This window comes from Emiliania huxleyi (assembly GCF_000372725.1).
Source record: "Emiliania huxleyi CCMP1516 unplaced genomic scaffold EMIHUscaffold_3, whole genome shotgun sequence".
Taxonomy (NCBI): domain Eukaryota; phylum Haptophyta; order Isochrysidales; family Noelaerhabdaceae; genus Emiliania; species Emiliania huxleyi.
The window spans coordinates 585,142-597,363 of record NW_005199770.1 but is presented as its reverse complement, the minus strand read 5'-3'; the positions used below and the strand labels follow the sequence as shown (position 1 = coordinate 597,363).

The 12,222-nt window shown below is 64.3% G+C and overlaps 4 protein-coding genes across 4 annotated transcripts; 3 read left to right on the top strand and 1 right to left on the bottom strand.

Moving 5' to 3' along the window:
* Positions 1 to 4,138: 4,138 nt before the first annotated feature.
* On the top strand, positions 4,139 to 4,444 carry EMIHUDRAFT_48961 (hypothetical protein; the record flags this gene model as incomplete). Its single annotated transcript, XM_005775163.1, has 1 exon — positions 4,139 to 4,444. A coding segment is annotated over one exon (306 nt), but the record flags the coding sequence as incomplete, so codon positions are not given.
* Positions 4,445 to 6,596: 2,152 nt separating this feature from the next.
* Positions 6,597 to 8,039, top strand: EMIHUDRAFT_95421 (hypothetical protein; the record flags this gene model as incomplete). Its single annotated transcript, XM_005775162.1, has 1 exon — positions 6,597 to 8,039. The coding sequence occupies one exon, from the start codon at positions 6,597 to 6,599 to the stop codon at positions 8,037 to 8,039; it is 1,443 nt and encodes a 480-aa protein (XP_005775219.1).
* A 1,037-nt stretch (positions 8,040 to 9,076) lies between these two features.
* On the bottom strand, positions 9,077 to 9,821 carry EMIHUDRAFT_432048 (hypothetical protein). Its single transcript, XM_005775161.1, has 3 exons — positions 9,678 to 9,821; positions 9,509 to 9,596; positions 9,077 to 9,406 (listed from the first exon to the last, which is right to left on the bottom strand). The coding sequence occupies exons 1-3, from the start codon at positions 9,812 to 9,814 to the stop codon at positions 9,266 to 9,268; spliced, it is 366 nt and encodes a 121-aa protein (XP_005775218.1). The 5' UTR covers positions 9,815 to 9,821; the 3' UTR covers positions 9,077 to 9,265.
* A 330-nt stretch (positions 9,822 to 10,151) lies between these two features.
* On the top strand, positions 10,152 to 11,546 carry EMIHUDRAFT_95420 (hypothetical protein; the record flags this gene model as incomplete). Its single annotated transcript, XM_005775160.1, has 4 exons — positions 10,152 to 10,601; positions 10,669 to 10,806; positions 10,994 to 11,183; positions 11,224 to 11,546. The coding sequence occupies 4 exons, from the start codon at positions 10,152 to 10,154 to the stop codon at positions 11,544 to 11,546; spliced, it is 1,101 nt and encodes a 366-aa protein (XP_005775217.1).
* Positions 11,547 to 12,222: the final 676 nt, after the last annotated feature.

Below are 12,222 nucleotides of genomic sequence, written 5' to 3'. Positions count from 1 at the left end.
GAGCGGCTTGCCGTGCGGGTGGCTTCGTGTGGCTCTTGTCTCGAGAGCGTTTTGCGGCCCGCCGGGTGAGAGAATATGTGTCGTCTGATGTGTCACTGTGTACGTCATATCAGTCTTGATAACAAGCACAGTCGATCCGTCGAAGCGATATACTCGTCACGTCACGCTGGACGCCTTGCACGGAGCTCTGTGCAGGCAAAACGAGGAAGAGCCGTGCGGCAAGAAGAGCTCGATATGGGGAGCGAGGACCGTCAAAGGTGCTCACCCAGGTTTCGGACGTCCGTCATGGTGCGGTCAGTTCCCCCCAGGTTTGACCGCGCAGGTCTCAAAACTCGTAGAGCACTCGTAGCCTTTCTGCGACTCTCTGCGTGCTGCCGGCTCGGGAAGAGCAGATTTTGCAAGATATCTCAACGAGATCCGACATCTGCGCGGTCATTTTTGGAGTGATCTTACCGCGTCATGACGGAGTCTTGATACCTCTCGGAGCACCTCTAACGGTTCTCGCTCCCTATCGAGATCTTCCTGCCGGACGGCTCTTCCTGTTTTGCGGGGCGCGCTGAGCTCTGTGTCAAGCTCGAAGGGCAACGGAAACGAGTGCATCGATTCGATAGACCGACCGTGCTTGTTACCAAGACCGATCTCACGTACACAGTTACACTCCAGACGTCCTGTCTCCCATCCGACAACCGGCAAGACGCAGTCGTGAGCCAGCCGCTCTTGCGGCAGCCGGCAGCGGAGACTGAGCGCGTCGGGCGAGTGGAAATCGAGATGGCGAGCCGGCCGTGGGGCCGGACGACGGCGCTGGCGAGCCGGATCGAGGCCGCGGCATCACGGTGGCGAGCAGGAGGGGCTTAGGCTGTTTTCACGTGGAAGCGAGGTGAGCCGAGAATGCTGGGTTCGGACTTTTTGTTAAATGAACTCGCGGGCACAGGACGCGGTACAAACGGGGTACACCAAAAGGCACAGGCTGCCTGCACGGCGTTCACTCGAACGCCATGCACATGGCGCGGAGCAGCATCGGGTTGGTGTCGAACCCGAGCGGGTCCTCCTCCCAGTCCCGGTGCCCACCCTCCGCGTCATCCTGCTCATCGACATCGTGCGCGTCGAGCACCCTGCCGAGGCACAGGACCGTCCCCTTGGGACTTTTTGCGGGGTATGGTATCGGGGACGCTCACCGCAACCCACCTCGAGACCATACCCCCCCGCCTCCGACGGGACCATACCCCCCCCCCTCGCCCCACCGCCGGCCGCCTTACTGCTAGGCTCCAGGAGGCTGCAGACACCAACACTTAGGACACGCACACTAGACACGCGCGGCTGGCCGCCGTCTTCCACGCCAGCACCGGCCGGTGCTCGTCTAGAGCGCGGCGGCGAAGTTGGCAATCGCCTGGCGAGCGGCAGGCGGGCGAGCAGCTCGTTGCCGGCGCGCTCCCTCGTCCATGCCGGCGACTGGTACCGCACGCCCTCATCAACGCCGTCGGCGTCGAGCGCGGCGTTGAGGTCAGCAAAAAGAGTGTGCCGGCGGTTCACGAAGCGTTCAGCAGCCTCATGATACAGCACACAGCCGTGCTGCATTACCATCTCGGCGACGGCTTTGAGCCCCACCAGCTTGCTCAGATCCTGTTCGGCTGTTCGTCGCCGCACAACACAAAGGTCAACCAACTTGGACGGCTGGCGTTCGAGATCTTGCCATGAGCGACGGCTATGTTGATTCGCGCGACATTGAGGCGCTCCGCAACCAGAAGGGTGTCGGCGAGTGGAGTGTGGAGCAGCTGCAGCAGCTCTGCGACACGGGCGCCTGTTCCTACCTCATGGCGCTGCGGGCTCGGCGGCGGCAGTAGAGGGAGGGGCCGAGGGACCATACCCCCCCACCCCTGTCGAGGGCTAGCCTTGGGCGGTCAGGACCATACCCCCCCACCCTTTGGGCCGTGAGCGTACCATACCATACCCCGGAAAAAGTTGGAACCCTGGGCAGGTTTGGCTGGCTTAGGCACCCCCAATTAATTTTTCTTTTTTCACAATCGCTGACGTGGGATCGCTTGTCATGTGAGAGAAAAGAAAGAAAGAAAACAGACAAGCCAAACGAGGGATGGGGGAGGAGGACAGGGTCCCCACCTGCACGAGCAGGATTTTGGAAGGACGATCAGGGGGACAGGTGGGGCTCTGCTGCTCCTGACAAGGGACACGACATGAGAAAGAAAGAAAGAAAGAAAACAGACAACCCAAGGGAGGGATGGGAGGACGGCACGCCGCCACCACACAGGGATTTTAAGGAGAGGGGTGTGATGCGCTAGCCGTCGCCCACCCTTGGGCGTCCGCCTCTTCCTATCTCTCTTCGCAGTCTCTCGCAGATTCTCGCTGCGACCTTCATGCCACCTCGCGGTCGCCCCCTTCTCGTCGTTCTTTCCCTTGTCTCTTCTTCTACTGTCGCGTCGCTCTCCTCTGCTTCGTTCTGCGGCGCCGCCGCCTCCTGCCGGTCCCTTGCTCTCGCGGCTTCTTGCGCCTTTCGGCGCAGCTCCGCCCTTCTCGCTGCAACGACATTGAGAGTGCGTTGTGTTCTAGCCCGTGCGTGTTTCTCTTTTTCGCTATCAGAAACCCCCAATTTTGGTGGGCAATGCTGGTGTTCACGGCGCCGCCTCTCGCCGCCGTACTGCTCTCGCCGCCAGGAGGTGTGCAGGGACAACGAGGTGTGCAGGGACTGCCGATTCTCGCCGCTCCACGCGCCTTCACCAGCACGATGCCGCAGCTCGCATTCATCAGCCGACGAGCGGTGCCCCGAGCAGGGAAGCCCATCGCCGCTCTCGACGGCCTCCTCGCCGCCGCGTCACAACCCCACGCCGCCGGCATCGGAGCGGCCGCCGCCGTCGCCAAGCTCACGAGCCCCTTGCTCTTCGGTCTGCTCTATGCCTTTTGCGACCTCCTCATCCCACTCAACATCGGCCTCGCGCCGCTCTGCGGAGCCATGTTCGATTTCCCGACCGCGCTCGCCATAGTCCTCACCGGTGGCGTTGCCGCCGCCACCGCGGCCTTCTTCATTGGCCGGATGCTGCTGCAGGACCGCGTCCGAAGCCAGCTGCAAAAGATGCCGACGACAGAGCGCCAGTTCTCCTTCATCGACCGTGCGATCACCAGGGGCGGGTTCCGTGCCGTCTTCCTGCTGCGCCTGATCCCGACGCCGGTGCCCGCGATCAACTTTCTGTACGGCCTCACCGGCGTGAGCGGCACCTCCTACATGGCCGCCACGGCGCTGGGCAACCTGCCCGGCAGCGTGGCCATACTCTCCTCTGCCGCGCTCGGCAAGCAGCTGCTCCTCGCCCGCGGCGCGCTGCATGGGCGGCCGCTGCTTCCGGCCTGCGCCCTCGGCCTGGCGGCGGCGTTCGCCCTGGTGCGGCTCGGCGCGCGAGCCGTCGACGCGGCCAAGGCGGCACTCGACGACCTGGCGGGTGGCGCGTGCGGGGAGGAGCCCGGCGGCTCCACGGTGGCGGTGGGTGCGGGGCAGGAAGAGGGGGAGGAGGAGTGCGAGCTCGACGGGTGCAGGCCGTGGCTCACCTCCGGGGAGGCGGCCGAGGTGTGTGCGTGAGGTGTAGGTGTTGTGTGGGACTGTGATCTGTGATCTGTAAGGGTCCGCCCGCAGGCGCATTTTGTATACCGAGGCGGTGCCCGGTGCCGAGCGCAGGCTGCAGAGCCCGTTGTGTGGGACTGTATGTAACTGTGAGAGGATTAGGTTGTGTTTGGTGTAGGTTTGGCGTTTGGGAGAAGCGGAAAACGAGCTGCGAGTTCCGTGTGCCTGGCGTGGCGCCTCTCCCCTTCTGTATTTTCTTCCTGTGCGAGCTCTCCTGGCGCAGCTGCTTCGATTCTCGAGCTGCTTCGATTGCCGCGGCCTGCGTCCTCTCCAGCAGGCATGTATGCGGCCTTAATTCACGCCGTCGCTGTGCTGCCTCAGTCGAGGCCCGCTGTGAAGCAATTTGCCGCGCCGGTGGGGCGCAGGGAGCTCGTGTCTGGTGCTGCGGCTGCTGCGGCGCTCCTGCTCGAGAAGCCTGCTTTGGCGGCGGCGCCGCAGTTTTTTGAGACGGAGGGCGGCGTCAAGTACTTTGATCTCGAGGTTGGCAAGTGCGGCACCTTCAACGTCGCTTGCGTGCCGCAGGCCGGAGATCTGATCAAGCTGAAGTACAAGGCATACCTTCCATCCGGCCAGATGTTTGACAGCAGTGAGGGGCCTGGGCGCAAGCCAATCGCGGCAAAGTTCAAGAAGCAGCCGATCCTCAACCCCGGTGTGGAGGAGGCGCTGGCGACGATGAAGGAGGGGGGCAAGCGCGTGATCCAGGTGCCGCCGGCGATGGCGTACGGAGAAAAGGGCATCAAGATCGAGACTAAGGATGGCGGCTCAGAGTACCTGGTGCCGCCCAACGCGAAGCTGCAGTACGAGCTCGAGCTCCTGTCGGTAGCCGCGCCACCGCCCTGAGGGCAGCGCCCCTCGGCGTAGCACGGCACCTCCCGCTCTCCTCTACGTCCATGTCCTGCACGCCGCGCCATCTCTCACTCTCTCGCTCTCTCCCTCTTTTGACTCTCGCGCTCGCGGTCAAAGGCACACCGTAGTATCACACTCGATGTCCCAAGAGAGTCCGACCGCATGGCGAGCGTGGAATGATGTGCTCCATGCGTCTCTCTCCGCGCGAAAGCTGTGTGTCTCGTGCGTTGAATAGCAATTCCCAAATACAGCCACACACCCCAGCTCCAGTGATGGAGAGCCCGAGCTGCGAGCGGCGTCACGAGATCTCTCCCTGCGCGCTGGGTGGGCTCTTGGCGCGTCGCCGTGTCGGGGGCGGGCGGCGGAGCTCTGGGCCGCCCGGCGCGGGGGCCCCAGACGCCAGAGGGGGTGTCCATGCGGGGGGGAGATGGGGTCCCATGGCCCGCCGCAGGCGCCGATTTTTTCGGAATTTTTCGGCGATTTTTTACTTGTTTTCATGGGGGAGCTCGGCGAACTTGCGGCCATGCTATCACGCCTTGCAACATCCTTTCGGCGCTGCTGCCCGTGCCATGCTGCACAATTGATCACCTGCATAGCTCGCGCGGCCTTAGTATCAAGCATTCAGTGACGACCTGATCCTACGGCCAGGAAGGTGTCCTTCCATTGTGTGCACGCTTCTGACGCAATGCGCGTCACAAACTGCCTCGGATTGGCTGCTGGCACTCTCGAGGCTATGCCTACACAGCCTCGCGCGCATGGGCAGTCAAGAGGGACCACGCACCTTCTCAGGACAGCGCCGGTGCCTCTCTCTTGGACCGGCAAACTTGGTGGTCTAGTGTCACCAATGTGGGACCAGTGCGGCATCGCGCCATCGACAGCTCTGAACTGCGCCTCACCACTGACCGGGAAGGCCGCCAAGTGGGCCAGCACAGGTCGCACATTGTGGCAGCAGTCAGCAGTGCATGTCTGATCACTAGAGCACCAGCGTCAGGGTCGCAGGGTCGGATCGTGTCAAGCCTCTCGCCCGGCCGGCCGTGTGCAGACGTCGGCCTGTCTGCTGTCTGGAGTGATCTGTCGGCGGTCAGTGCGACCAATCAGGTCGGAGGTTTCTGATGGTTGGAGGGTCTATGTGTATGTACTCCTCGAGATCTCTCCAAATCTTCCCTCTGATTAACCTAGCTTAATCGGGAAGTTGGTGCTCTGAGCGACTCTGAGCGCCGGGGCCCCGTTTCCGCACTGCGGCGCGGCGCACGGTGCCTCCGGGGGCCCCCGCGCCCCCCCAGAGCGGCGGAGCCGGAGGCTCGTGACACTGACTCGCACCGCGGACTGACAGAGCGGCGGTGCTCAACGAGGTCAAGCTCGAGAACCGGGCGCGAAATGGTTCTGCAGAGCCGGCGGTCGCTAACAACACACCCACAGCTCCAGCTCCCGCTGCGAGCCGCAAGAAGCGCGGCCGGCCTCCCGCCGACCCAAACGCGCGAGCGAGCTTCTTTTGCGAGGACCGAGGAGGCGGGCTGCGGCGCCTCGTACGTCACGTACGGCGGCCTGTACCAGCATAAGCGGAAGCATCACCCGTGGCTGATGTCGGACGCGAGCCACGCCGCAAAGACGAAGCTGCTCTCCCCTGTACAGCTGCTCGAGTCGGTTCTCTAGACGCAAACGGCCTCTTACCCTCGGCCCCAGTGGGGGGCTCCCGCGCCGCCTAGCTCTGCGGACGGGCCCCTCCACCCTTCACGTTCGGACGATCAATCATGTAGTCCCCACAATCGCTGTCGTAAAATCGCTTGATGTCATGTGAGCGTCGTTTAGCACTTGGAGCATGCGTGAGTCGAGGCCAGTATGAATAAAATAAATAAAACGGACACACCAAACAAGGGGTGGGAGAAGGACAGGGTCCCCACCCGCGCGAGCAGGATCTTGTAAGGACGATCAGGGACACAGGGGGACGGGAGCGGGGAGCGCATCGCGACACGGAGGGGGGCTGGGCAGGGTTCACCCAGTCGAGGCCAGTGACCGCCGACTCCCGCGGGATCGTTTTCTTTGGTCAACAGCTCGTTTTCTTTGCCGCGTGATAAGCGATTGGGCACGGCGCGACGAGCAGGCGAGCACTGTAGTGAACCCTCCTAAAATGGCCTCTTCGAGCTGGCGGTTCTCGTGCTGTACCATGGCCTACCTCGTGCTGGCGGTTCTCCCCTCCTCCGTCATCGCCCACGGACGTCTGACTTTCCCCGTCCCATACTCTGGCCGGCCCGGAGCATACGAGAACGACCCCGTCGACAGGAACAGCGACAGCTTTGCGTGCCGCTGGACCGAGCAGCAGAACCCCACCGCGTACCCTCCAACGTCCGTCACGGCGGGTAGCACGATTGATGTCCAGTACGACCTCTCCGCGCTTCACGTCGGCGACTGCGCCTTTTACCTCTCCTACGACACGACCTTGCCCCGGGCGCAGAAGCAGTGGTTTAAGATCGCCAATGTTCCCGACTGCAAGTCCAAGAGCGGCCAACGCTTCAGCATCGACCTCCCACAGTGGCTGCCGGGTGGCGACGCCATTCTGCGGTGGGAGTGGTACGCCATCCACGTGTCGCCTCCCGAGTTCTACTCACAGTGCTCCGACCTGGAAGTGACGCCCACGAGCCAGGCGGTCGACGTTGGCCAGATCAGCCCCAGGATGACGGCGTTCGAGACCCTGCCTGTCGGCGGGTACGCCTCAACATCGCAGGACTTGAACGCGTTCACCTCCATCTCCTGGGCAGCCTGGGACGCATTCCGCTATCCCTGGGCTGACGGAGGGGTCATCGGTGACTACTTCTTCTTTGCAGGGCCGCCGTGCGCAAGCTTTGACGGGAATGCCTTTGACGAAAATGACTGCGCTTGCACCGCGGTCGGCACCGGCGGGCGAGGAGGCATCTGTGGAGGCGCCCAGCCCAACGAGGGCGCCCCACCCCTCAGCCTGCCACCGCCGCCGCCGTCGCCGCCGCCACCTCCACCATCACCACCGCCGCCTCCACCTACCCCACCAAACCCCAGCTCGTCGCCTCTACCGCCTGGGCAAGAGATCTTGCCTCCTCCTCCTCCTCCGGCCCCGCCGCCTCCCCCGCCTCCACCTTCGGCTTCGCCGCCGCCGCCGCCGCCGCCGCCGCCGCCGCCGGACGACTCGGGCACGTCCAACGTCTACATTGAGCTCGTCCAGTGCTTCAACGACTGCTTTGAGAGCTACATGACCGCTGCGTCCTCCATGCGTTCCATGCCCTATGACCAAGATGCGGCGGGCCTCGATCTCCTCGGTGCTGTCGAGGCGGTGATGCCCACCGCGAACTGCGAGATCAAAGCGGGCGGGAACGAGACAGGCGAGCCGTCGATCTCCGACGGCGGCGCCAGACTCACCACAGAGTCGAGCTTTGATCTCCTCGCCGCCGGCCTGGCGGGAGTTGGCGTGGGCCTCGCCCTCGGCGCCTTGATTGGGTCTCTGGTGACCCTCGCGCTGGTGTCCCGCGCTCGGAACGCAGGGCGGCGCGCTGGCTCCTTTGAGCGGGCGAACGGCGAGAAGGCGCTGCACGGCTCGGTGTGACGCGAGCCCGGCAGCACAAAAGGGGCGCGCGAGCCGGGAGGGGTCGGATGGACACGAAGCGCGACGGGGTGTGCCTCGAGGCGTGTGCGCTGTGCGCCGCTAACGATCGACTAGTATCGACTGGGAGTGTACTAGAGTGCTAGCTCCCCGAATGGTGGTTGGCATGCCATGGGCCTGCACACATGGCGCGCATTAGTTCACAGTGCGCGCTGTGCTGCGGCAGTGGTCTGGTCGTTAATTATTGAGTACGGTACCTTCTATCTCGAGTCGTGTACTACACCTCATATATGTTATGAGCTTACAGCTCATGACAGTGATCGAGGACACGCGAGGGCCAGTCGGCTGGTCTCTGGGCGCACTCGCGCGCCTGTGGACGGCTGGACGCGTGTGTGGCATAAGCCATAACCCCGCGTCCGCAGCGCGGCGCACGCCGTGGAGACGACGTCTGATCTACACAGCCGATGTAGTTGCATCAGGACCGCGAGAGCGACGCGCACACGCGAGTCACAGTCAGACAGCCCCAGCACGCCAACGCGGCCCACCACACGTCACGGCCGGCAGCCACGCACCCCCGCACACGCTCCCGCCTCCCGCCCCGCGGAAACCCGCGCCCACGGAGCTGAAACCCCCGCACCGCACATGCGACACTCACACCTCCCGCTCCCGCCCCGTCGCCATGCCCGTCGCGCCGTCGTACCCCCATACCCAGCGACAGGCTGACACCAGCCACACACCAACGTCACACCACCCCATAACGCTCTTACACGTGTAACGCTAACCCGGGGCGGAGCCCCTTGTTACAAGGGTCAAGGCCCTTGAGGAGTGTGAAGACCCGCAGGGCTGGAGCGAAAAAAAAGCAAGCGAGTAAACACGGGGTGCACACCAGCCGCCACACATCATCGTGTGCCGCCGTCTCTGGACGAGGACGCGTCGCGGTGACGGGTGAGGCGTGAGACGCGGCATATCTCACTGCACACACCGCGCACTGGTGTGTGTCGAGAGTGAGTGTGTAAGACCCTTTTTTTGACGACACGCGGGACGGGCGCACTCGTGACGCGGTCGTTTACAGTACAACACAGGCAAAACGAGGAATAGAGTCGACAGAGCGCGCTTGTGAGCGTCGTGTGTGCAGCTATTTAAGCGATTCACGCAGACCTAGCCACGTCCGCGCTGAACACAGTGCGGGCCCTCCACGGCGGAAGCGAGCGGTAGGGGACGGCGGCCGTCTACTCCTCGTCCTCGTCCTCCTCCTCGTCGTCATCCTCCACGGCATCAAACGAGTACTTCGGGTCCTCGAGGGGGTCATACTTGGCAGACTTGCCGCGCGAGAGGGCGAGCGTGGCCTGGCGCCTGGCCTTGGCGAACCACTGCGTGGCGGCGGGGGCGGCCAACGAGGGTCAGTCGCGCGCTCCGTGCAGACTTGGGTTGGGCCGCCGGGCGGAGCGCGGTCGGGCAAGGGGCGGCCGCACATTGGCCTTCCGCTGCCGCGTCTTCATCTTAGACTGGCGCTTCTTCGGCACGGCCATCACAATCGTCGGCAATGATGTGCGCACGGCTCTGCGACGAGAGGGGGGGCGTGCTCAGCGCCAGCGCCCTCTCCCGGCCAAGAGCTGCAGCGGGCGCAGCGGCGGCGCGCACCCACTCACGGCGGGCCGGGCGACGGCGGCGTGCGTCGCGGGCATCGTGACGGCGCTCAGCGCGCCCGGCGGCGTGAAGGCGCCCGACGGCGCGCAGGCAGCGAAGAGGCAGAGCCCAGCCAGCAAGCGCGCAACCATGGCTCGGTGTTCCTCAGTGGAGCTCAGCTGAAAGAAGAAATCGGAGCCGTGTGTTTGCAAGTTAGCGCACCACAAACGCCAAACGTTTGTCTGTTTTCTTTTTTAGCGCACCACACCCCTCTCCTTAAAATCCCTGTGTGGGGCGGCGTGCCGTCCTCCCATCCCTCCCTTGGGTTGTCCGTTTTCTTTCTTTCTTTAGTTTGGGGTGTCCATTTATTTATTTATATTTATTACCTAAATCAACTACATCGAGCGGGAGGGCTGAGGAAAGGACTCAAAAAAGAAAATTTACGTAGGCGCCGCAAGTGCCTCGGGCTACTGAGCTCCTCCGGCCGGCATGTCCTCCCTCAAGGCGGCACGCGCGGACAACTTCTATCACCCGCCCGACTGGGACCCGCGCCGCGGCTCGCGCGCGGAGCTCGCCGCGGCCCGGCTCGGCGAGCCCGCCTGGAAGGCGCACCCGTTGCGCGAGCGTGCGAAGAAGCTGGGCGAGGGCATCCTTGTGGTGCGCTTCGAGATGCCCTTCGACGTGCGCTGCTCCGGCTGCGGGAATCGCATCGCCAAGGGCGTGCGCTTCAACGCCGAGAAGAAGTGCGTGGGCAAGTACCTCTCGACCAAGGTCTGGTCGTTCCGGATGATGTGCGCCGCCGAGGACGGCACGTCGCGCACGGACCGCACGCGGAACGCGCACTACATCGAGGTGCGGACCGACCCCAAGGCGGCGGACTACGTCGTCGCCGAGGGCGCCGTCCGGGTCGGCGACCTCGACAAGCTGCCCGGCGCGAAGGTCTCCCGCGTAGATGCGGACTCACGGACACAGTCGCACCTCTCACTGACTCTTTTTGTGGCTGCAGGTGCCGTCGGCCGAGGAGCTCGGCGTCGAGGAGCTGGCAGACCCAAAGGACAGGGAGAGGAGGGCGGCGGACCCGTTCTACGGGCTGGAGCACGCGCCGGCCGCCCGCCGCTCCGTAGAGCGAGCGCGCGCCGAGCGGGTCTCTGCCCTCGAGGACGCGCGCGCCTCGGCTCGGGCTCCCTAGATGCGGACGACAGGCCACGCACAGCCCACTCTATTCGACTGCCCGCGCTCGTAGCCTTTGTGCACGCGAGGCGGAGGAATGCAGCGCAAGAAGCTGCGGTGCCACCCTCACCCTCACTCCCCCCAGCCTATCCCTACTCCAGGCTTGGCTCGACGATTACGGCTCGTCGCAGCTGCTGCGCAGGAAGCACCGCAAGGCAAGGCACTCGAGCTTCGCGCAGGCGGCGGAGGAGGCTGCAAAGGGGATCCGGCACCCGCTCCTGCCCGAGGCGCCCGAAGACGCCGCCGCCGCCGCCGCCATCCGCTTCGGCGCGTCCAAAGCGACGCCATCCCGTTGCCTTCTCGGAACCTGCTCGGAACCTCCTCCTCATAGGCGCGTCCAAGCGGCGCCGCTCCGACGCCGTCTGCGGCGAGAGGCGGGTCCGGCTGCTGCACGGCTCCATCTTCGACGCGCAGCCGGGCGGCGGCGCGGCGCAAGAGAAGGAGGAGGCGCTCCGCGCGCTCCAGCTGCGCCGAGCGAGGGGGATGGAGATCTCGACGCGGCCAGCGGAAAGGCACGCACCAACCCGGCCAGCGACAGCCATCGCCGCCGCCATCCCGGCGGCCCGTCCCGCCGCTCCCACCGTGGCCGTGCCGCTGGCGCTGCCGGCCCCGGCGGCGCTGGTTACGTACAGCGACAGTGATGAGGAGGGGTGAGCGTTACTGTTTTCTCTAACGGTTTTTGTGGTGCGTCCCATCGCCCATGCCGCAACCCGCACGATGCGGCGCATCGACAGCTCCCCCGCCGTCGCAACGGTCGCATGCGGGCGGCATTTTGAGATTTGACCCCATTGTGCGGCGTTTTGCGGCTCACTAACACGATATATCGATACTATGTTTTAATATCGATACCCTCTTGGGGTACACGATACGGCTTTTTATTATGCGAGATCGGAGACGACCTTACTGGCCGCGCGCTCGAGGAGGCTCCGGCTCAGGTCAGAGGGCCCAGCGACTCGTCGGTTGGGTGTAAACGGGCATCCCCGAGTGGCTTCAAACCAAACAGGGTGTGAATAGAGCTGTCTTGATGGTGCTGAGGACGAAGCCACCTCAAACTTTGATGAAGCCGCGAGTTTTTATAGTTTTCATTGTGAATAGTTATTGCGCCCGCCGCAGCCCGCCCTATTCCACTGGGCACACGCACGGGCCACGAGAGCCCTGGAAGAGCCCAGCTGGCATGTTCTATCGCCCGGGTGGCGGGCTGTCTGCATACAGACGTCTCGTCGCCATGGCTGACGCACGACTGGTCCGACGTGCGGTGGGAGTTTGACCTCAGACAGGCCGTCGGTGTCGGCGGGCTGACGGCGGCCGCCGGAATCGCGATTCGCTCTGC

What these genes read in the sequence shown, in the direction of transcription:
- EMIHUDRAFT_432048 (XM_005775161.1), bottom strand. Translation starts at nt 9,814, where the DNA reads ATGGTTGCGCGCTTGCTGGCTGGGCTCTGCCTCTTCGCTGCCTGCGCG. An exon ending in GCCCGGCCCGCCGTGAGTGG is followed by an intron (nt 9,597 to 9,677) that starts GTGCGCGCCGCC and finishes CTCTCGTCGCAG; the next exon opens with AGCCGTGCGCACATCATTGC. An exon ending in CGCGGCAGCGGAAGGCCAAT is followed by an intron (nt 9,407 to 9,508) that starts GTGCGGCCGCCC and finishes GCCGCCACGCAG; the next exon opens with TGGTTCGCCAAGGCCAGGCG.